We start from the raw sequence: 23686 nt of genomic DNA, 5'->3' as shown, positions 1-23686 counted from the left end.
AGTGCACAGAAGGGCAGAAGTGGATCAGGCTATGCCTTAGTTAGTAGGGTTTCAGTTGCTGTGAAGAGACCCATGGGCTTGGCAACTCTTTATAAGGGAAAACATTTAATTGGGGCTCTCTTATAATGTCAGAGGTTTAGTTCTCATGGTGGGAAACAAACATAGTGGTGTTCCGGCAGACAGGATGCTGATGCAGGGGTTGAAACATAGTGGTGTGCAAGCAGACAGGATGCTGATGAAGGGGTTAAAGGTTCTACATCTTGATCTACAGGCAGCAAGAGGTGGACTAACTTGAGCTTCTGAGACATCAAAGCCCACCCCCACACATACCTCCTCTGACAAAGCCTCAACTCCTAATAGTGCCAAACATTATGGGCCTATGGGGGTCATTTTCTTCAAACCACCATAGGCTATAACTCTCCAAGGTCTGCCTCCAGTGAATGCATCCATCAGACAGGTTCCATATCCCCAGATACACAATTTCCCTAAACAAAGCCACCAGCTGGGCAACTAGTGTTCAAATATATGAGCCTGTGGGGGAAAGTTCATTTCACATTCAACCCAGAATGCCTGTACAATCTCTAAAGCACCATTTGAGTGCAATTAATAAATATGGTCTCTATGAATCTAGACACAAGTCAAATGATGACCAGACAGGCAGGTGACAATTGAGAATGTTGAGAGAGAGGTGGAAGGAAAAGCTAGCAAAATAAGGAATGGAGAAATAAAACCTTTAAGACTTTAAAAGAATTAAACGTCAGTTGGGAAGGTCAAATGAAAATAATCAAAACCTCAAAAACATAAAACAGAACAAAAAGCCACAAAAAATTATGAGACAATAGCCTAAAATTCAAAAACTGTAATTTAGAGATCAATAAGTGTAACTATGGTGGAGAATTTCTCATATTTATATTTCTAAGCAAAATACTTTGCATGAGAAATTCATTTTTGTCTTTGCAGCAATAACTAAATAAATGAGGGTTTATATCCCACTGAGATATTGAAGAACATTTCAGTGATATTGTTTTAAATTTGTCTCTGGTCATGCGACAAATCTTTGGCAGGAGTGGACTCTGGGCATGCATTGACTTGACACCAGGTTTTTGCTGTTATTTTGTTTCGAGACAGGTTTTCTCTGTGTAGCCCTGGCTGTCCTGGAACTCACTCTGTAGATCAGACTGGCCTCGAACTCACAGAGATCCGCCTGACTCTGCCTCCTGAGCACTGGTCTTAAAGACGTGTGCCGCCAGGCCAGGCTCTGTCACAAGTTCTGAATAGCTAAAATAAAGGGAGGGCTACCTGAGAAGAAAGAGGTAAATTGAAAACTTGCCGTTTCTCACAAAAAGTCAGGATCATATATGTAAGGCCGAACTTTCCACAGACAAAAGGCCTATATCTGGAGAATAAAATAACTCATTATAAAACAGAAAAATAATTAATGAAAAGAAATGAATTCATTTTCTGAAAATACTTTTCAACTTAATTGGTAAAGAATCCTGCATCAGGCAATAAATCTAAAGAGCTTGTATACACCCGGTATCAGCATTATTTTAGTCAAATAAATGTGATTCTAAAGAGGAAAATTAATTAAAATACTAAAATCTCAACCAAAGTCACCTCAGTTATGCCAAAGGAGGGATGCTTTCCCAAGTGACAGCAAGGCTTATTGGAGTGATGATGTCTGCTTCAAAAAGTGGTTGCCACCCTCCAGTCTGCCCACCTCTCCCACTGCCACCCAGTCCAGCCTTGGGGTCAACCCTGCCATCTCCTCATCTCACTTTCTAGTCTTTACTTTCTTTACTCTGGAGTTCTCTGTCCTGGGTAATTACCCAAGGTGACTCAAGGTGCTCGATGCACGGGCTCCTCTCCACCACTGTTCTGTGTCTGCATCAGCAAAGCTCTACGGTAAACCTGGAGCTGTCTTTTTTCCCTAAGATCCCATCTGTGCTTGTGCTTGCCCGCCCGTTCGAGCTGTGAGCAGCACACACACCTTCCGGGGACACGTCAATGAGTCCTCAGCCTACAATGGCAGAAATAGAAGGTCAGAGAAAGAGAGGGCTAGAGAAATGGCTTAGTGGGTGAAGCACTTGCCGTGCAAGCAAGGACCTGAGTTCCAGTCCCCTGAATCACTGGTCCAGAGGATCAGAATCTCCAAGCTAAATGGCAGGTAGCATGGCAGAAAGCAAGGCAGAAAGCATCTTGGAAATGCTTCTCCACCCTCAGTATCTGACTCACTTATACCCTAAATATAAATTTGTTATTTCAAGAAGGTATTTACTGTTGACCTACCTAACACCAACAAATACTAATTTGCCTGGAATAGAAAATACGGTTTTTAATTTTTAAATATCTCATAGAAAAATGAAAGTATTATATCAACTAATATCTCTTAAGGTTTTTTTAATAGAGAAAATTTAAATAAAAATGGCAAAATTTGAGAGTTCTATATGATATAAGAAAAAATCAAGAATTCTTTACGAATAGAGAGAAATTTCAGAGATAAAAATGTGACACACACTCTAGAAAAACTGCCACGGAGCCTCCTTAGGCCACATCTCAAAAAACAGGCTAGCTAACAAATACCCAGTGTTTCCAGCAAGCAAATCAACATAAATTAAAACAGTACTGTCCTACTTTATTCTCAAATTTGAAAATATTTAGAAAAAAACATAAAACACAGTGACTAAGATGAAATGAACTAAAAATTCTTGTGTTCTGTTTGCTGGTAGAAGTATAACTTGTAAAGACTTTGTGGAGTGATGGCCCCCAAATCCCTACTCATTTGTGGAAAATGTCACCAAATCTTAAGCACTGTGTGCATGGCGCACAGACTCTGACAGCTCTAATTTATATGTGTGGTAAGCATCGCTTTATGTGTTCTGCACAAGCATGGAGTTACTTTCTCTGGTGTTTATTAACATAAAAGGGATCTGAAGCCCAGAGAGAGGAACTGACGTGTCCCGCTTGCAACAGCTGAGAACTGATCACTGCCCGTTAATATTCTTCAGGGTATATATTACTTTTCTATTTCATAGGTTAAAAGGGACATGAGAAAAGGATCCAGAGGTTGCTGAAAGTCCCTTTATCAATTGCTTTTCTCGCTGCTGTGAAAAAAATAGTTGATAAAAGCAACTTGTGAAAGAAAGGGTTGATCTGGTTCACGGTTTGAGCAGAAGCAGTCCATCACAGCAGGGATGGTGGTGGGAGTGGGAAGGAGGTGGACAGACCACGGGAAAGACAGACTAAGCTTAATCATATGTCCACTGGTAAGAAAGTTAGCAAAAATCCTGCACAGTGGATTCATCTCCCTCTGTGGGATGCAGTCTACACTATGAAGCCAACAAGCGAGTGGGATGCAAAGGGGACATTCACATGGGGAATTTGAAAAAATAGACTACAAGAAGTAATGTACAGAAATGGAGGAGGGCCTAGTGCTGCTATAGAAATAAGGTGGGCCTGTTGCTTCTTGGAAACTGTCAGTGGTAAACTGCTTGACAGCTTCCAGGTTTTAGCCGATTGTGCAGCGTGGAAAAATGTCAGCAGGGGACTTTGTCAGGCTGAGCTTCCATCAGGACGTGTTGGAGAGAGGAAGGTAGTGGAAAACATGTTTTTATAGAAAATTTGGCTGTGGGATGATGAACTGGCTCAGCGGATAAAGGCACTTGTCACCAAGCCTGAGGCCCTGAGTTCAAGTCCCGGGACACGCATGGTGGAAGGCAAGAATAACGTCTAGGTGTTTTTGATATCAACATGTGCACTGTGGCCTGCGTGCTCATACAAATATACCCACATAAACAAATGTAATTTAAAAAATTGGGGATAGGCAGGCATTTAGTCTATCCATAAAACTTCTAAAGAAGGGGGTCACGGCTTGGGATCATTGATAAACAAGCTGGAATGAGGGAAGGCGCTCAAGGAGATGCTCGTATCTACGTGATGACTCTGGTCACAAATATTTCAAGAGAGGAGAGCTTTTCCTGCCACGTTTGCTGTCTTAACCTCTTGGGGACAAAGGCCTCTGTTCGGCTTTCTAGTTAAATCTGCTGTAACATTTCCAAATGTTGAAAAGTGCTCTTTCTACACACATGGGTTTTGGTGTGAGATTTGTCAGTGAGGTGTGTGGGTGTATTCTCTTCTAATCCTTCTTCATGGCTAGCTGCACTGTGAAAAATTGATTCCCCGATTTGCCAGGCAAATGGCTGGGGCTACAACCCCCCTCCACCTTGAGATAATTAGGTTTAATCACCAATTTTACAATAAATCATGGCTCTGTGAACTTGAGCTAGTCCCAAAGAGTAAAGTTTTACATGGTAAAATATGCAAAATGGTCAGATACATATTTGTGCTTGGATATAAATATTTTATATATGTATGTGTATGATTTAAATTTGTATGCATGCATATGTGTATGGCCTTCAAAAGGCATTTAGGAAATATTCACAGGTTATGACTAATATGGCCTAGTCCTTAGAGGAAGGGGAGAAGATGGACCTCTCAGTGGACCTATGCACTAGAAGCTGTGTGCTTTGTAGACTTACTGCTTTTATCCTAGGTAGTTAGACACAGGATTTAGCACATTACGTGGAAATTTTCTTGTTATTTTTTCTTCTTATTTCCGTGTTTTGAAGCAGAGTATAGCTGTATAGCCTAGGCTAGCCTCATTCTTACAATGTAACCTGGGCTGGCCTTGAACTCATTATTCTTCTGTCTTAGCTTTCCAAGCTCTGTGCTTCACATTCCTGTGAATGTGTCAGTACAGTGTGTGTTCCTTATTCTTGTTTGTCACTGGGCAAAAACATGTATATTCAATGTATTTGGGGGGATACAGTGTGAAAAACATTTTGTTATTCCAAATCAAAACAAAGGAAAGTGTAAGGTAAGACGGACCCTACTCAGTAGTCTCTCTTACCTGTGTGAGTGCTGGTGTCATTGAACCCAACACAGGCAGAGGGTATGTGGGCCTGGGGCTTATCCTCACTGTAGGCTTTTAGAATGTACTTCTCCCGGACACCTTTAGCCACAGCGGGTTCATCCCAGGCCACTTCTATGCTATATCCATTTATGCTCTGGGCTCTTGAGGGAGTTGGCACACTCTGTGGAGCTAGGAAAGAAGAAAGAAGAAAGGGAGAGCTAGCGCCGGGCTGGGGAGATGATGGTTCCTATTCTTCACTTTTAATGGCAGCCGTAAATCAGACTCGACCATTAGCATAAATACAATTTATTAGAGTTGTAACTTTTCAGCATTGATTTAATATGACCGCACCTCTCGAGCCATTCAGTTTAAGCTATATTTCACAACCATCAAAACTCCATCGACATAACGTTCTTTGAAGTTGAGACCAGGTTTTCTGAAAACATTGAATGTACCCGACGTGTTTAAGTGACACTCATCAGGAAGGAGGCGCTTGGTAGGCAGGTAACAAGGTGAAGCAATATAATGGTGTACCACTTTGGAGAAAGGCAATTAGGCTGTTATTACATACGGTGAGCTGACACTTTTACACCTTCCATATAGCCAAGAAAAGGGGGGGGGAACCACACACGTGATTGTGTATAATACTTGAATGGCTGTTTCCAAATCCGATTGTTTTTTAAATGGTGTTCAAAAAACACAGCTCCAGCAGTGATGATATATAGGGCACACTTTTAATTGCATTTGGGGGGTTAAGGGAGTTAGTGCCTGGATGGCTTTCAAAATCAGTTTTAGGGACAGTCTGTTCAGTATCTCTCAGAACAAAATGTGAATACTTGGAGGAAGTATAAAAGACCTCGCAAGCTGAGTCCCAATTTCAAAAATCCGTAACCTTAACTATTTATTAGATATTTGCACAGCTCTGATTAGTAACAACTTCATCACAGCTGACTGCACTGGGGACACAAAGAAAGAGCCCAAGAAAGTGTGTGGCAGGATGATGGATGAGAGTCTGCTCTAACTGCGCCTGGGCTTCTGAGCCCCATCAATGAATGGCGAAGACAGCGGGAGACAGCAGGGTTTCCCACATCAAATAGTCTTCTCCCTGACTTTACCGTTCAGACCAATGCAGCAGGACAGCTTGAAGGGAAACAAAGTGAACATTAAGGATGAGAGGAGACACAGAGAATAGCACTCTCTGTGCACTTAAGACACTACAGGCATCTACGAAAAACAGGACACAGAACCAACTTGCCAGGAAAGAGACAAGTGGAGAGATGCTGATTTTATTAGCTCTGCAATGTGGTGCAAGGCAAATGTGGTGCACTGTCTACCAGATGGTCTTCTCATAAGGGACAAGCAAAACCAACTCAAAAATAATTAAATAGTGCAGTTATTCTCCGGCCCTCGGGAGCTGCGTGGTGTTGTGGTCGGATTGCAAATGTGAATTGATGACATAGGATGCAGGGGTCAGACCATGGCTGTGCCTTCCGAGCTCCACAGTGGGTCAAGCTGGAGAGTAAGCTACGTCCATACTTTCTAGATACCCACTAAACTGTCTAAAAGCAGGCTTTTAGAGCATATTTGCTAAGAACCTGGTGGATTATTAAACAGAGATAGAAACATTCCAGTTCCTAATGGCTATTTTATTCTGAGCTTCCTGCCTATTTTGAGCTTGAGGGGAGTTTTAAGGGGATGTTCATCTCCATCTTGTGTATAAGTTACTTAAGTCAATTTAGGATATTCTCCCATCATCCTCCCTGGAAAATTTATAGGCAGCGAGCCTTGAAAGTTATTGTTAGCGATATATCTCAGTATTTCACATCCTTAAAATGAAGGTCCCTTTAAGGGTACCTTGGACAGTAACCATTATTGAGAAATATAAAATAACGCCATGGTGTAAAGCCTGTTTCTGACCAACTGTTACTGGCTGGAGAAACTGTTTTCAGGGACAACAGCCAGCATTATGTGCTAGACTCCCTGACACATATTAGTCTGCTTTGAGGGAATACTACTGTCTACCAAACTCTTCGCCATCAATAGTTCCCAGCCATGCTTCCCCAGAGAGGACTGTGCCACCACAGCCATGAGTACAAAACACCTGTTGCTCGGCTGCCTGAGATCTGCTCTATCATGTCTCCTCATTGCTCCTCTCCTGAGCTGAAACCATTAAACTAACAGGAAACTTCTTGCCCGGGAGGTCCATCCTACGATGTCATTGCTTGCCCCCATGACAAATGTCTTCTATGACATGGCAAAGAGATGCACCCGATTCTAACCAAGCAGGGATTTTGAAAGCATTGTCTGTGAGGCTCAAGATGATACCTTCTACCTAATGATACCCTCATGTCTGTCTTTTGCCTTTTGGGATACAAACAACTGGCAGAGGTTTCTCACTCTGCAACAGGATGGTGGCACCTATTAAATTCATAAGTACCCCACTTTCCTTTCTCTGCATCTAAAGGGGTGAGAAAAAGCCTTAGCAGGCATTTGGTTAACTCTTACAAACTCAAATGCAGTGGTATACTGTGTTTTTCCACAGCTATTTTCAAACCCAAATGGTGTTGCTTCAGGACACTGTTTATAGGCACGTGCAAACACATATGTATGCACAATTACATTCGAAAATCAGCAGATGTTACCTGTGCCTGACTCCAGTCGCTAGACACAGAACCTCCTTCATGGGAGGCTATGAACCTATACAGGTATTCTTAAAGGGAAACAAGTAGAAAGTGGAAAACCAGCTTCCTACAGACTCACAGTAGGCTGTCAGCTAGGGAAAAGAAAGCATTTCATTTAGAGACCACCACATTACCTGTAAAGGTTTGGAGCCTGCTCTCATAAATACTCTGCCGGCTTCCCCAGTAAACCAGGATGGAGTCATTTCCCCCACAGTTAACAGCACTGTCACTTGACGGGCATCCGTCCTGATTCACTGTGACAGCACGGCTGGACACAGATGCCAAGTTAACGACAGCACCCCGTGCAAATGCGACTGCCTTCATGCAACCGCGGAACCCGCGCAAACAGAAAGGGATTCGTGTCACGGGAAGGGCTTGGGTCATTAATGACCAACTGTTTGTGTACTCTGCAGCTCTACCTCTGGGGGAGGGTTTCGTTAGGGACAAGGATTAAACTTTCAAGCTTTGTTTGAGAAATCTTTATGGCTCTTACTTATCATCCGACTTAACAGTTGCAGAGATGTATTTATAGAAATCATTTTGAAGAGCTGCATATGCGTAGATAACGATGATCCTGCCTTGACACTGACACAAAATGTCCTCTGCCTATGTCGGCCTACAGTTTCTAAGTTCCTTCAGCCAGAAAGTAAGATTTAAACATTCACCACAGGCTAGAGAGGAGTCTCCATGTGCTCAGTCAGCACTGGAAAGTTGTTAGTATGAGTCAGTAGTTACCCTTGGATCTGTATGGCGTGGGAAGAAGAGTGTGAGGAGTTTACGTTGGGCAGCAGCAGAGAGATCACTGTTTCTCGTGTACTGGGATCCCCAGACATCAACATGAGCTGTATGATTATTATTTTACACATCTGGAATGTGGTCCCGCTCACCCCCAGAAAAGGACAAGGGTACTGTGCTCTGCCATTTTTCTGGGCCCCGTCATCCTGGCTATACACGGTGAATGTGCGCTGGATTCACACCCACACTGACAAAGCCTGCCAGTCAGTGTCAGCCACACTCACCCCAGAAACGTCACAGAATGTATGTTCTACAGGCTGAGCTTGAAACACTGACTGCCACCGCCAGAGCATGTGAACAAATGCATTCCTAGGTTTCACTGTGTGTCCACCAGAGAACAAACATAGACAAACATCTGGTCAACCAAGCAATGGTAGTTTCTCTGAAAATGCATGGACAGACAGAGGGAGCTCAGTTCCACAAAGTCTGGCAAGACAATGTTCAGAAATATGCACCAGGTTAGGATGATTGAGGCTGAGCCTGGACTGCAGTAGGAATCCCCTCACAGACATTCCCCTTCTTTCTGTGCCATGCACTGTCAGATTTGCAAGGTCCAGGTACACTATGAGCATTCCTAAAGATTAAAATGGCCAAACTGCTCTCTTCAGTGCTTAGCTGATTTCTGATTATTTTTTTCTCTCATGTTAAGCTACAGACTACTTCCCGTTAAGCACCTTTGGCTATTATTGCAATTCCTTCAGGCCTGACTAATCAATACTGCCAGTCTAGCTTCAATACATGGAAGACAATTCAGTTGGTTGGGCTGAACTTGAAGCATTGAGGCTAAGTATACAACGTGTTTGCTGGAAAATTCAGAACCAAAGTATTCAGTTATCACAGCAGTCACTTTTCTGATGGTACCTGCAAGGATTGGCTCACCTCTCTGCACCCAATCTTCCCTCCCCACTAAATGAGGGCAAAGGAAAGGCCACTTTCACGGTGTCTATGCTGCTCTGAGAAGTCAACACTATTCCGGGGCTCCTGGTTGTCAAAGCCAAGCTCTAGAGGTGGGATGGGGATGTGTCTGCATGGCTGCTGGTTCACAATGCCACTGAGAGGTCCACGTGGAATGGTCCACTCAAAGGTCACAAGACCTCTGGGGCGGCGGGGGGGGGTTCAGACCAGTTAAATGCTTCCTTTGCAGTTCTGAGGACCCAAGTTCTAGCCTCGGACACCAATTATGAATGGTGTGCATTATCAGACCTTGATGGTGAGACCCAGCTGCTGAAGAGACCACAGACTTGGATCACAGTCCTTGCTCCTGAGTTTTCATAGTGCTGAAAGATGAGATGTAGCTTTGTAGTGGAGAAAAGTCACCCACCATCTCTCCAAGCTGTGAACTTTGCAAGCTATAATAATGATAGACCGGGCAAGTCATGTTGATGGCTACGATAGTGGCATGATTATTATGGGAACAGCCAATTGTTTTGTTATTGGATTTAAGACCAGTTACAGAGGAGGAAATGCATGCCTGGAACTACAAGCCTGGCCCAGAACCCATGGCTAGGAAGAACACAGGCCCAAAGTATGAATCTACTACTACTATTTTGCTGATATATATGTAGCATCCAATTTTTCTTTAAATTTATGATTCTGCCCATATATTACCAGCTCCAATATCTCAGCAGAGAAACTTCTTTGTGTGGTGATTAATGTCGAAATTCACAACCAGTCAAAGCACAAAGGAAAAAATGGCTATGGAAGGCTCAGCCATAATTGGGACCTTCATATCATAGTCTTTACCCACGGGTCAGGGAGCATCATGGAAGGAGGGGTGGGAAGACTGTAAGGGCAAGAGGTCAGGGAGGACCACAGAAAACATTCTGAACAGGAGAGCACAGGACCAACGTGTGCATGAACTCTAACAGATGTGTTTACCTGCAAAAGACCTGTACAAGGTCAAGCTAGTGCACACTCTAACAAGGAGCAAGGCTCCCGTGTCTCCACCTCTAGCTGAGCAGCTGTTGACAAGTGATGGCCAAGAGATGGAAAATCACCTTCCTTTAGGGGAATGGTACCTGCTTGGTAGACTGTTCTCCAGTAAATGGATTCTTACCATCTCTGTATAGGCTGCACAAATTGGACTTAGCGAATTATTAAAATAAAATAAAAGACGGCAAAAGACTGCAAGGTGGAGAATGGATTCCTAGGTGCTAGAGGACGGGAGTTGGTGTCAAATGATCAAAATACATTAGGTCCATGTATAAATTTTATAAAGATTGAATACAAATGTCATATTACAAATGTTTGAATGCTGGACATTTCCGCTAATGTTTGGAACCCCAGTGTTGGGGAGGTGGAGACAGCAGATCCCTGGTGTTTTCTGGTCAGCCAATCTTGCCAACCAGAGAGACCCAGGCAAGGAAGAGCTCTGACCCCAAAATAAGTGAATAAACAAATAGATAGGTATACACTACCCAAGGAACAAAAGCAAAAGTTGAATTCTGGCCGCCATATGCAAAGGCATATACATCACAGGCAGACACAATGTGTACCTGGACATACATGCACACACACAAACATAGATATACATTGAAACTGGTGGTAAGTGAAAGTAGCAAGTTCATTGCGTTTCACTAAAATTTTCACAATTTGTTAAAAAATCTAATGACTTGGGAATCAATCATAGATTTTTAAAGTGTGGGAAGGCCACAGATATGGTAACTGCCTGCCATTTGGCACATCAGGGAAGTCTGGAGGTTTCACAGGCATCAGCTGCTGAAGGTTCCAGCCTGCAGGTGGCGCTGATGAGTTCGCCTGTGGGGTCACCTTGGTGGTTTCCTTCAGGTGCAATGACACCATAATATGAATTCTGTGTCACCAAACACCCCCAAAGCTATTTTCAAACTCGGATGAATATGACGATAAAAAGCCTAGAAAGGGATTGCTTTAGGCAGGACTGAAGCCTCTTTCTGCCTTTGTACAAAACAACAAAATTCCCTTGACCCTTCTTCCACTTTCCCATCACCCAACACTCTGAATATCTAGAAGGTGACCGAAGTGTCTAAGTGGGAGGAGAGCAGCAGCGGGGTGTGTGAGGTGACAGGCATGCAGGGTGGGTTTGCCCAGTTCCTGTCTCCCAGGAATTTTAGGCGGAGCACACACCATGGCATTGTGTGCCTTGGGCCAGTTCTAGCTGGCCTGGATGTGAGTGCACGTCCTATGTGATGATTCCAAGCAGACAAATTCCCACAACCCTTTGAGAGGTGGTACAATTTTAGCAAGCAAAATCCCAAGAACTTGCAAAACAAAGAGGCAACTTGATTTTGTATTTTATTCGAAGGACAGTTACATTAATGGCTAGCGGGGAAAATAGCATGAATATAATCACAAAATAGAGCCTGGGAGAAAGATGGTGTAATTAGGAAGCCCAGAAAAGGATGAAGGCAAATGGGTTAAGGCTATTGATAGCTCAAAAGGGCTACATTGAGCAAATGTAATTCATTTTACTTAACTGGATGCCTGTAGGCTGTGCCTCTATGTGGTGAATATTCTCTCAGGTGAGTATATATCCAGGTAAAATAGACCTGTGTGTCTCAAAGTACCTGAATCAGAAACTTAAGGCATGGGTGTGTATGTGGGGTCTTAGAACCTGAATTTTTAACACCATTTCACCCCATTTCAGGGCACCTGGAAAGATGTTGCTGATGGTGATGATAATGATGATGAAGATGATGATGGTGATGAAGAAGCTAATTTCAAATTCTTACTATGGTCCAGCATACTAGGCTTCAGTTATTCATCAGTATTGCAAAACTGGTGACATGGATAAAAGCCACGCACCAAAAAATTATTCTACATATAAATGAACTATCCGTCACCATCATAGACTTATAGCTCGTGTAGGTAAAATTGTTCCTTTGGGTCTGTGTGGATGCTTTAAATTTCAGTATCAGCTCATCACTCCACTTATTCACATCTCCAAGGCCATCAGTTATAATAGGGTTAGGTGCACTTCTAAACCTAAGTCTGGATCAGCGGGTTGTTTACCCAACGCTGCCCACTCCATTGTAAACAAGACGAAATATTCTTACTCACGGAGGAGTGCCAGATTCTTTCTAAAGCCAGAACGCCTGGAAATCTAGAGAAGATCCTGCAAGAATGTCATATTTTTAGCAGCTGCTACATCTTAAGTGCCTTGCAAATGTCATTACTGTCTCAGACCCCGGTTATTCATTAACTCCTTGCTGTGCCTCGGCTGAAAGTCTTTGCAGAGCGCTCCATATATTTCCTATTCAAAGTCATTTAAATCTTTATGTACTTACCCGATAGGCAAAGACTGTTTCATGGAAATTTTAACCATTCATGGTGCATAGATGTAAAAAGGTATAGAGTGCAGAGACCATGCTCTATACAAAAGTATGCTTGGCCACACGCTGGAAGTCTCTGGGTTTCACTACGTCACCAATGAAAAGAACACTGCACTACAATGAGACCCAACTGTAGCGCCATGCTGCCCACCGTGGACTTACTCTCTTGTGTCTACCTTCTAGTCATGTGACCCTGGCAAATGCTGCTCATTGCAGACTTACTCTCTTGTATCTACCTTCTAGTCATATGATCTCTGGCAAATGATGCTCTTCCCTATTGCTCACCTTCCTCATCCATCAAGCCAAGTGGGTCATGCATCACCAGGCCTCCATCAGAGGTTTTTTGTGAAGAACTCACGGTGTCTCGCGCCAAGTACACAAAATGTACTGCACACAGGTATTTTTAGCCTTTCTCTTTCTCTCTCTTTCTCTGAATCAGGGGTCTCGCCATATAGCCCAAGAAGGCACCAAAATTTCCATCCTCCTGCCTCAGTCTCTCCAGTGCCAACATGATCAGTTACCTTTTAGAGTGTTTTTTTTTTCTAGTTAAATACACAAAACATGAGGTGGGATTTTTTTGTTTTGTTTTGTTTTTGCTGGGCTAAAAGTGTTTAACTTCTTTCCTTTTTCTGATGGTTACTGATAATCAAAACTCTAAATGTTTACAAATATATTTGAAATTCAACCAAACTCACTGTTTCATGTTATTTTTTTTTCTGCCTAAACATTCTACTGAAAAGACACGGAGATAGTAAGCTCAGAGGTTTAAAAAGACGGAATCGTAGTATTTTCCTGGTTGCTCACACACTTATACACACTTCTCCTTTTCACTTTCACGAAGAGATAATGATCAATAGTCAAAAATCCCAAACCACATACATTCTCAAAGAAAATATGCAAGCAACACATATAAAATTGATGTATGTGTATGACAATTGTATTTGCTGAAGACATGTAGGAATAAATACGTTGAATCTAAGTAGCGAGGAGGTACACTCTTAGGAACAACATAGAAAACTGTGTGGGGCTGCCTGGGTGGTTAAGAACCCTGGCTGCTCTTGCAGAGGACCTGGGTTCAGTTCCCAGCATCTGCATGGCATCTCTCAACCCACTGTAACTCCAGTTCCAGGGGATCCAATGCCCCCTTCTGGCTTTTACGGGAACTGCATCATGTGATGTACATAAATACACTCAGGCGAGCTACAAACAAAATAGAAATAACAGCTCTTTAAAACGTGTCTTTTAAAAAAATCTGTTTAAGAGATGCCAGATGACCAGTTTTTTTTTTTTTTGTAAGAAGAGGAGGGAAGGCTAGCAAGTACACTTTTAATACAAGTCTGCTGCCATGTTTGAACATCAGCACCGCTGAAGCCTGCTGGGACAGGAGCATGTCCAGTGGTGGTGCCTCTGGCGGGGATCTTACCTTGCTCCAGAGTCCCAGGGCTGTAGGAGTCCTGCAGCTCCTGTGGGATCCCACCCACATAGACAGGGGAATCCACCCGCAGAGTCTGGGCTGCAGCCTGCAAGGCTGGCTCCAGGAGCCCAATCCTGCGAGCTGCCACCACGGAGCCTTCCTTTTTGATAAGACTATTCCAGACTCCATTACAACAGGCCGGTCCCCACCAGGGATCCACTTGTGTGAAGATAAGACTGGATTTTAACGGGAATCTGAGCAGCCTGCTCCTCAGTTCCATCTGCATATCATATTAAAAAAAAAACATCAAAAAGCGTCAGCAAGGCAGCTTAGAGAAGAGCAGAAGGTCGGTTTCCCGAGGAAAAGCACAGCGCTCTCCTGAAGGCACTCAATAAGCCCTTCTACTTTGTCCTATGCAGGACTGAAGTAATGGATAATGAAATACTTTGCAAGCTTACAATTGGCATGAAGAATGTGGTATTGAGTCAAACGAATTCATACCCAGTAATGATTATTCTACACAGTATGCTGTTGTGGAGGCAGCAGCGTTTTGTCTAACGTAGTTAACAGATTAAATCCTACTCCAAATGACTGGCGAACTGGAGAGGAGAACACTATGAACTATGACTCCATCCTGGAGTTCTTAGAAAATGAGAAAATACGACTGCATGTATCAATTTAATTTGGGGGAAAAATTTGACAAGACAATAAGAAAATGAAATGTCAAGCTTGATGAAGCTTGTTTTAAATGGTTAGTGAACTCAATTTCAAATTTGTAAGATATATTTTGATTCAATGTTTCAGTTTTATTCTGAGTCTCTAGCATAATTGCCTCCATGTGTATTCTTTTAGATTAATGCGCCATTTTCTAATGTCAGCATATTTTACCCAAATTTTCAGTGTGAGGGAAAATATTCATATGTTTTCCCTTAAAATGCTACATGATAATTATTTTACCTACCATTTTTTTAAATTTTGTTTTAGGTGTGAAATCAGCTGCCGTACTTGTTGAAAGTTTTAGCTCAGCATGTTAAATAAATAAATTAAATCTTGCTGGGAGAAGAATATGTCTCCTATGTAGACATCCTTATGCTGCATCCCCAGCAAGCAAACATTGCCCTTCATTCAGTTAGCATGAAGACCAACAGCTCCCTAAAATCCCACAGATGGCAAAGGAGCGTTCTGGGGGCACTCCTGTAGCCAAGACAGTGATGGAATACCACATGAACAGCGGACATATGAGCCACCCACTTCCCAAGAGTCAAGGAAGATTTGGAGGAGCAGAGGTAATGGATCCACGGATAAACCACTTGCCACACAAGGGTAAGGCTCAGACTTGGGATCCCTGACCAGGTAGCAGACAATCCCATCACTGGGGAGGAAAAGACCAAGGCTCTCCGGAGCAAACTAGATATTTGGACTGACTGAATTGATAAGCTTTGGAGTGAGCAGAAGACCCTGTCTCAATAAATACAGTGGAGAGTAAATCTAGAAAGAAATTTGACGTCAAACTTGGGATACCATATGCATACATACATGTGAGTACTCATATAAGTACACCCACATACATGTTCATGCCCACACATGTAAGCATACATTCACACATAGGTGAATAACACACACACACACAAACACACACACACACACACACACACACACACAATTTAGAGTAATATAAGGTGCATGGTCCCTTCCAAGCAGGGGTAGATATGTGCAAGACAGAATCCATCAGGTTTAAAGAGAGGTTACAATTCAGGAAAGACAAAGCAGTGGGTGGCAGGGAGAGCATCACTCAGACTGTAGACATAGATTTTGGATGATTTGGAATGACATGAGAAAGTTCATCTTTCCTTTGTCTGACACCAAAGGCTACGGTTTGTACTGACTCATTTTATATCAAGTTCATCTTCTTGGGCATAGGAAGCATTCGTCAGAAACTGGGATCAATAAAACATTGAAAGCCCTTAAATGAGCACAAATAATAATGGCAACCAGGGAGTCTCTAAGAAGTATTTCCTAGAGTAATGCATGAGAGCAGGGTGGCCAGTACTGAATGCACTAGGTACCAATAGGTGAAGTATCCACACTGGGAAACGGTCATGTGCTGCTTGACTATACCCAGAAGCTGGCTAGGGAAGCAGGGTTGTCCCACCCATTTCTGACACAAGCATGTTTGTCTCCAAGTGTCATCAGAACTCTTGTCTGAGGACAGGTTGGGCTGCCCAACTCTGTGACAAGGTCAGGAGTGAAATCAGCATGTCCTTCAGCAGCAGAAGATGAACTATTATTATCATGGGATGAACTATTGCTCATCCCATGATAGAAAGGCACCCACAGTGGGAAGGAGAGGCCAGAAGTTGGGGGTGGGAAGCTTATCCATGCAGAAAAGGCTTAATTGAGAACCCTAGGTGATCTCCTCACCTTCCCCACTCAGTCTCTGCAGGCCGGCCTGACTACCAACTTTGATAAGTTTACCTTTGTACTCTTCTTTGCTCTTTAACTAGAAGTCTTGCCCCAGGGATATCCTGCTCTGAGCAGGCCTCACTGGGACTCTGGTTGAAGACCTCAATGGGACTTTGTCAGGTGATTTCTGTCAGGAGTTGTCAAGCACTCAATTTGAAAGTGTTACTGTCAGACGGGAGGCGGTGGCGGGGAAGAGACAGAAATCTTTAATAAATAAATGAATTAAAAAATTAAAAAAAATAAAACACAGAGGAAGATGGACACTTGAAAAAAAATGAAAGTGTTACTGTCTGTCTGTCTTTCTGCTACTTGCTATCCATCCTTTTACTTGGTATGTACTTAAGAAACTCCCTCATTTGGAACCCAAAGCATATCTATGGTAGTTCATCCAGCAGACTGGATAGAAGTGGGAAACAGCAAGGACCTGTTACTATTGATGTGATTGCACCAAATCACCAGTGCTGTGTGTGCAGGTGGAAGCATGTCCAGGGCTGATCATGAGTGCTCTGACCTTGTCCATGGTTTAACCCACTGGGTTAAAAGTCTGAACTGAGAGGCTGGAGAGAGGCCTAAAGGTTCAGAGCATCGGTTGCTCTTGCAGAAGACCTGGGTTCAATTCCCAGTACCTACATGGTGGCTCAGAAACATCATTTACTTCAGTTCCTGGGTACATTTTTTACCTCTTCTTGGTTCTAGGTGCTTGCATACATGTGGTGCACAGACGTACATGCAGGCAAACACCTGTGGTGCATAGACATGCATGCAGGCAAAGTACATAAAATAAATATAAAAATAAAATAAAATACATGCACATAAATAAAAATAACATAAAAAAACCAGAGCAGACTATGGGCTAGTTTTAGGATGTGTATTGTTGGGAGTGTGTTTCTGAAGGGCACCTGTTTCCCTAGCCCATCCCTGTTTTCCCTCTGTCAAAACCCCAACACTCCCCTTTGCTTCATGTAGCAGAAGCTTCTGGAGCCTGCTCCTATCATCACTGATTTTACTGAAAATGCCAAGGACTACAGAGTTAAATATCTGAACACATCAGCTAAAATAGGTCCTTTCCTTTGGATCCTGTCAGGTGTTTGGTCAAACTGACACAAACACAAAGGCTATGACATCTCTGATCCTTTTGGTGTGACCAATGGGAAAAGGTTAACCTTTATCACCATAAGAACAGCAAATGCAAAAGCAGACTTGCCAGAAGGGGCTCACGCTGTCAATGACAGAGTTCAAAACATTCAGAGAGCACCAGGAGAAATGTTCTGGAAGAGGTAACAAATGAACACATGTGGATTTGGGATAGGACAGTGAAGTGCAGAAAGAACTCATAGCTGTTGTGACAACTCCCCAGCACTTCACTAAGTTAGCAATAGCATCTGATTGGAAGACTACAGCAAATGCAAAGCTGGTATATAATCTCAGTGCCCTTAGGGAAACAGCTCATACCAACCTTATTCACCATAGCAGAGACGTTGAAATAACCGATGTGCTACTGGTGAGAGGCATAGTATGCAGCCCTGCAAAATGGAACACTTCCTTGGAAAATACAAAAAATCTAGACTACAGTGACTAAATACAAATTCCTTATAATATATTACATATCAATTTCATAAATCCCCAAGTTTGTAGCACTCATTCACATATGTTAGTCAAACTATAAAAGGCAAACCAATAAAAAACACAAAATTATCATTACATATTGATTCTGGTTAGAGTTGGGGAAATAGAATAGAAGCCATAAAAGGATGATAATTGAGTCCTCAGATGGAGTGGTGCTCATTAGCATTCATCGTATTGTGCTTTATCAGACACTGAATGAAATACATACAGTACATTTTGAATCTATATCAAAAGATAATGAAGAGGTATTTTTCATGTATCAAGAAACTAAATTGGATTTTCTTAATTCTTAACATCTGCTCTGTTTTGTTCAATTCACAACGCTTATAGTACTAATTGTCAGTTTAACAAATTGTCTTAACCCTATAAGACACTTCACAGACCTATAAAAATAAAGACTACTTGAGGAAAAAATGAAAATAAAAGTGAATTTTACAAATTCAATTGTGTCTAGTACTAACATACAATTTATCTCTTTCAAGCTGGACCTGATAATTTAAAAACAAATTTAATTAAATTCATTAATGTGCAGCAAGAAAATCTGGTCCCTCTTTGTTATGAATGAAAAGGAGCAATCCATTTAGTTGGTTAGTTTGAAACTTCAGGGGAATCTCAAAGTCCTTTCCAGCATGAAATGTATCTGATGGAAGCTCCAGGAATCCTTCAAGATAAGAGCATATGCACGCTCCCATCAACATACTGCAGGCACTGTAAGAGTATGGCGAACATCTGGGAATAGTACCAACTTTGTTTAGAAATCCCACAAAAGAGTAGACAGATAAGGGTTATGACATCCCTTCTGCTGTCTGGTGGAGGCTGTGAGATGAACATCACATCCCTTTGAAGAGGAAACAGAATGCTTCGTCAACCACACACTCATGAACATCCCACATGCTGAGCAGCCTGACGGAGCAGTGACCAGACTCTGGGCTAAGACAGGCTAGGACTGCCATCTTCGGTGGAAAATGGACAACATCACTGCTGTTGTGTTCTGTTCCAAACAGTCTAAGCACTTTATAGCCAGTCAACTTAAAGAGATGGGATGTTGTTGTAAGGAGGCTGCTTGTTTGTTTCCCAGCCACCCGGCAGCTCAGACCCAAAATAACCACACAGAAACACTGTTTGTCCCATTAGCTCTAGTTTCTTATTGGCTAACACTTATATCTTAATTTAACCCTTCTCCATTAATCTGTATATTGCCATGAGGCTGTGGCTTACTGGGCAAAGTTCCAGCATCTGTCTCCGGCAGGGCTACATGGCTTCTTTCTAACTCCTCCTCCTTCTCCCAGTATTCAGCTTAGTTTTCCCCACCTAACTAAGTCCTACCTTGTTGTAGGCCAAGCCAGTTTCTTTATTCACTAACCAATAAAAGCAACACATAGACAGAAGGGCCTCCCACACCAGTGGAAGGGTTAGGATTGTGTTTATTGAGGAATAGTCTCCATTGGTCATGCCACACTGTTCCTTTCTAGGGCCATGCCATAGGGTGGGATGTACACAGAGATGAGTGTGAAGGAAGTGACAGGTATGTTTTCTCCAGCCTCTACAGTGGTAGCCCTCAGAACCAGCTGTCCCTCAGAGGCCTGCCTTAACCCCATTCCCGGCTTTAAAGACAGACATGGCTCAAGTATATAATAAGGGAAATGGGGATGCTAGTCATCCTAACAACAAAAACTCCTTGGTGACCATTTTCACAGTAACCTGCAGGCTGACATCTGCCCCTTGATTTATACATGGGCACTAGGACAGTCACATATAAGCCAAGAACTCTGGGGCCCACCAGAGCTGTCACTCATAAACACATACCATGAATCTTAACAGCTATATTTCATGTTCATACTTTGCAAATGCGTGTAGACTTCTACATACACATTTCGGCAATATACTCATTAAAGTAAACTGGATGGATGAGGTAAAGTTAGTCAAAGACAAGAACAAATGCACTCCTGTCATTTGGCTCCTGAATGTCCTCAACTTTTTCAAAAAGGTGTTACAGGAGAACCTTTGGACTGACAAGGAGGCACTAGAAGGGGAGGGTGGCCTCTCCTCCTTTTCTCTTCTGCTCATCGGCAATGAGTGATTTCACAGGGTCACATACTCCCACCTGTATGCTGCCTCCCCTGGACGGTCAGAAGCCACAAGGCTAACCATGCACTGAGACCTGGAAGACTGAGAGCCAAAATTAACCTTTTACCTTCTCACGTCAACATTCCCAGATATTCTGTGATTGCGACAGAAAGTTGATGAATGTATACTCAGGTTGCCTGGTTAAACAAAAAGTACCTTTACCCACTGAGCCATATTGTCAACCTTTTCCCCTGCCTTGTGGTAACTTTAATTAGTTTCATTTTAGAGTATGTTTTTGTTATTGCGTACTAAAAGTAGGGAGTGTGTGTGTGTGTGTGTGTGTGTGTGTGTATGTGTAAACTTGACACAAGTTAGAGAAACCTAATAGGAGGAATCTCATTTGAGAAAAATGCCTTCATAACATTGGCTCATAGACAAGCCTCTTTTCTTGTGTAACACTTAATGTGGAAGGACCCCGCACATTTTGGATAGAAAAAGGTGCCAGTTGGTTAGCCACCATACGGGTGCTAAGAATAGAATCCAGGTCCTCTGAAAGAGCAACCAATATTCTTGGTCACTGAGTCTCTCTCCAGCTCCAGCATATTAATCATGGAACTTTTTGGATTGGGTTGGGACCATTTGCCTGTAACCTCTTTTGTGACCCCCGCGATGACCGGTGTATTGACTCTTACAAAATATGCTCTGAATGTCCCTCAGACTTCTGAGAGTCAAATTTTCCATTCATGTATCATTTCCAATGAATTAAAAGTCTTAGAAAAATATTTACACACATCCTGCAATTATACGAACCTCACTTAATTAGTATATGTCAGTTTGGTAAGAGCCTAATGCATCTCTGGAATAACAAGAACTAGGTATTGACAAAGTAAGTAAAACCACGGAAGGCGGTCTCAAAGGGGAGGGGCCCATAAATTAACACGCGTGTGTAGAAAATGTAAATAATACCCATTCATACTTTTAAGTTCTGCAAATAGATTAGTTTTGAGTACAACATTATGGCAGTTGGTTTTAATTGTCAACTTGATTCAACCTAGAATCTCCGGGTAAGAGTCTCAGTGAGTGACTATCTAGAGTGTCAGGAGCCATTTTCCCAAAGATTATAGCAGGGACTATCGTCCTAAGGATGTCTGCAGGGAGCCCCACACCCAACTATCTTGAAAACTATCTGTTAGCAGAACCCACCCCATAGTCCAACTATCTAGAGAATTGTTTGTGGTTGGAATCACAAAAGGAACTATTCCGCTTGCATAGAGAACACTAGGTGTGTTGACTTGTGACCTTTGCTGCCCCGGCAAGGTCCCTTCTTGCCCTTGCCATGCTCTGGCCCCCATCCCAAGCCAAATTCCTCATTCAAAGGCTGTGTAAGCCACAACCGTTTCACTATTAAAGTGAGACCTTGACAACAGAATCTTGCTTGGTCTCCTACCTGTCTCCCACCCCTGTTCTTTCAGATAGCGCCTCTTCAGACCCTGGAATAACTGGACCCGCTGGCTTTCAGGCTCATCTGTAGCGGGACAGTCTTGTTTAAGGAATTGATACTTGATATGGGAAAACCTAGCCCACTGCGGGCATTGCTGTCCCTGGGTTTGAATCCTCACTGTGTAAGAGTGGAGAAGGTGAGCCAAGTAGTGAGCAGGTATGGACTCATTCTCTACTCTTGATGTAAATGTGACCAACTACTTCAAGTTCCTATCATGACTTCCCTATGGTGATGGAATTGAACTGCAATCTGAACAAACCCTTTCTTCCTTAAAGTTGTATTGCTGGGGTCCACAGAAAAGAAGCTGAAATATCTACTTCCATGCCCTGTGAAACTGACCGAGCCTCTCTCAGAGGATGGTGTGATCTCTTAGCAGACTACCTACAAAGAGTCTGCCTGTAGCCACCCATCATGGTGCTGCCTTTCAGAGAAGCCGAGGAGTCTGTAGGACAGGAGAAGAGAATTACAGGTTTCTCAGGGGCCTACAGAGTGAAACACATCACAGATCTTTGGCACCCAGCTCTCTTGCCTCTGCTTTAGCCTCCTTGTCTATCAGGGCCCTGATAAGCCAGTTGCTGCAAGCCCACAAGTCGTTAGCAGCCCCGTCCCTTCCTCTACCACACTGACCTCCTTGTTAGTCCTAACATTAACATAAAGTACTTTCATATCCCCAGGGCCTACTGCCCACTGATCCCTTGGTCCTGGCCTCATATCCAATGATTCTTGACCTGAAACCGATTTCCTTTTAGATATTTTCACGGTTCCTTTCCTGGCCTCACATTTCCCTACTCAAATGTTAGTAAAAAGTCCTTCCCCAGTAACACTGGGTCAAATCTAACACACTTGTCACTACACAAACCCTTTTTTAACAAAGGCCCAATGTCAATTAGCTGTGAGCTTCTAGAAACCGGGCTAGTGAGTGCCATAGGGGGCATCCAGAATGTTCCTCAGCATTCTTACAGGGTAAATTAGGCTGGGTTTCCCATTTTTCTCAGTTTTCCATTGAGGTTAAAGTCTTACCAATACAGATAGCAGTCACCTATCCCGTGTTTATGTTCTCATAACCCTCTACTACTTTATTCTTTATTAACTCTGTCCCTACCTCCATCAAATCACATCCTCTACAAAGCTCTGTTTACTCTTTGTTATCGAAGCACCTAGAACACTAGTAGAACACAGTAGGAACTCTCTAAAATCACCTTTACCCTACATGAATGAATGACAGCCTACATCAGTGGATGAAAATGGATGACAGAGTCAGCTGGAAAGAGAACCACACTCAAAGCAAACACCAGGTATGAGGCTACCCACTGCAGAAATGACGGCACTTACTTACATTGCTGAGTCGTTGTTTTTCTCATCTCTGTGTGGATATCTGCTTTCCTCCTTGCCTTCTGGAGGCAAAGGGGAACATTCATAAGGTAATTAAAGGCCCTTGTGAGGTGTGGGGAATGTAGGAGATGCAGAATGAACACTGGTGACTTTGTTCCCATCTCTGCTTTCCTGGAGTCCTACCTGGAAGAGAAGCTTGTGGCCTGCATTTACTAGCAGAAGAGCAAAGAGCAGCTAAGAGACAAATTCCATTGGGAATGGAGAAACCAATTTGAAATTCATATGTGCTGATGTATATGTGAGTGCACGCGTGCACACACACACACACACACACACACACACACACACGCTCTCACCTGTGTGCTGTCCATCAAGATTGATTTGACCAAAAGCCTGATGCAATGATTTCTTGCCACTGGCCATCACTGTATTGTTTACCATGGTCAATGGTTGTGGTGACTCCAACAAATGATCCCTTAAGAGAATGAGTGAGCAAATGAATTAATGAATGCTCACATCGAGGTGCCAGTGACACTGTCTATTTTTTAAACCTGTCCACAGTTTTCAGCATTGTGATCCCAACAC

The 23686-nt window shown here is 42.9% G+C and overlaps 1 protein-coding gene across 1 annotated transcript in view; it reads right to left on the bottom strand.

Annotated features, from left to right (window-relative positions):
• Nucleotides 1-23686, bottom strand: part of Ush2a (usherin) — a 669744-nt gene that overhangs the window by 378977 nt on the left and 267081 nt on the right. The window contains 10 exon segments of the mRNA XM_041635252.1: nucleotides 4910-5101; nucleotides 6028-6052; nucleotides 7555-7622; nucleotides 7728-7932; nucleotides 14123-14392; nucleotides 18732-18862; nucleotides 22109-22163; nucleotides 22165-22211; nucleotides 23458-23501; nucleotides 23503-23576. Coding sequence (XP_041491186.1) covers nucleotides 4910-5101; nucleotides 6028-6052; nucleotides 7555-7622; nucleotides 7728-7932; nucleotides 14123-14392; nucleotides 18732-18862; nucleotides 22109-22163; nucleotides 22165-22211; nucleotides 23458-23501; nucleotides 23503-23576 — 1111 coding nt within the window.

This window comes from Microtus oregoni, unplaced genomic scaffold, assembly GCF_018167655.1.
Source record: "Microtus oregoni isolate MIOR12 unplaced genomic scaffold, Mior012 000047F_ref0000412, whole genome shotgun sequence".
Classification (NCBI taxonomy): Eukaryota; Metazoa; Chordata; class Mammalia; order Rodentia; family Cricetidae; genus Microtus; species Microtus oregoni.
The sequence above is the reverse complement of the archived record's forward strand: the minus strand, read 5'-3'. Positions and strand labels throughout refer to the sequence as shown.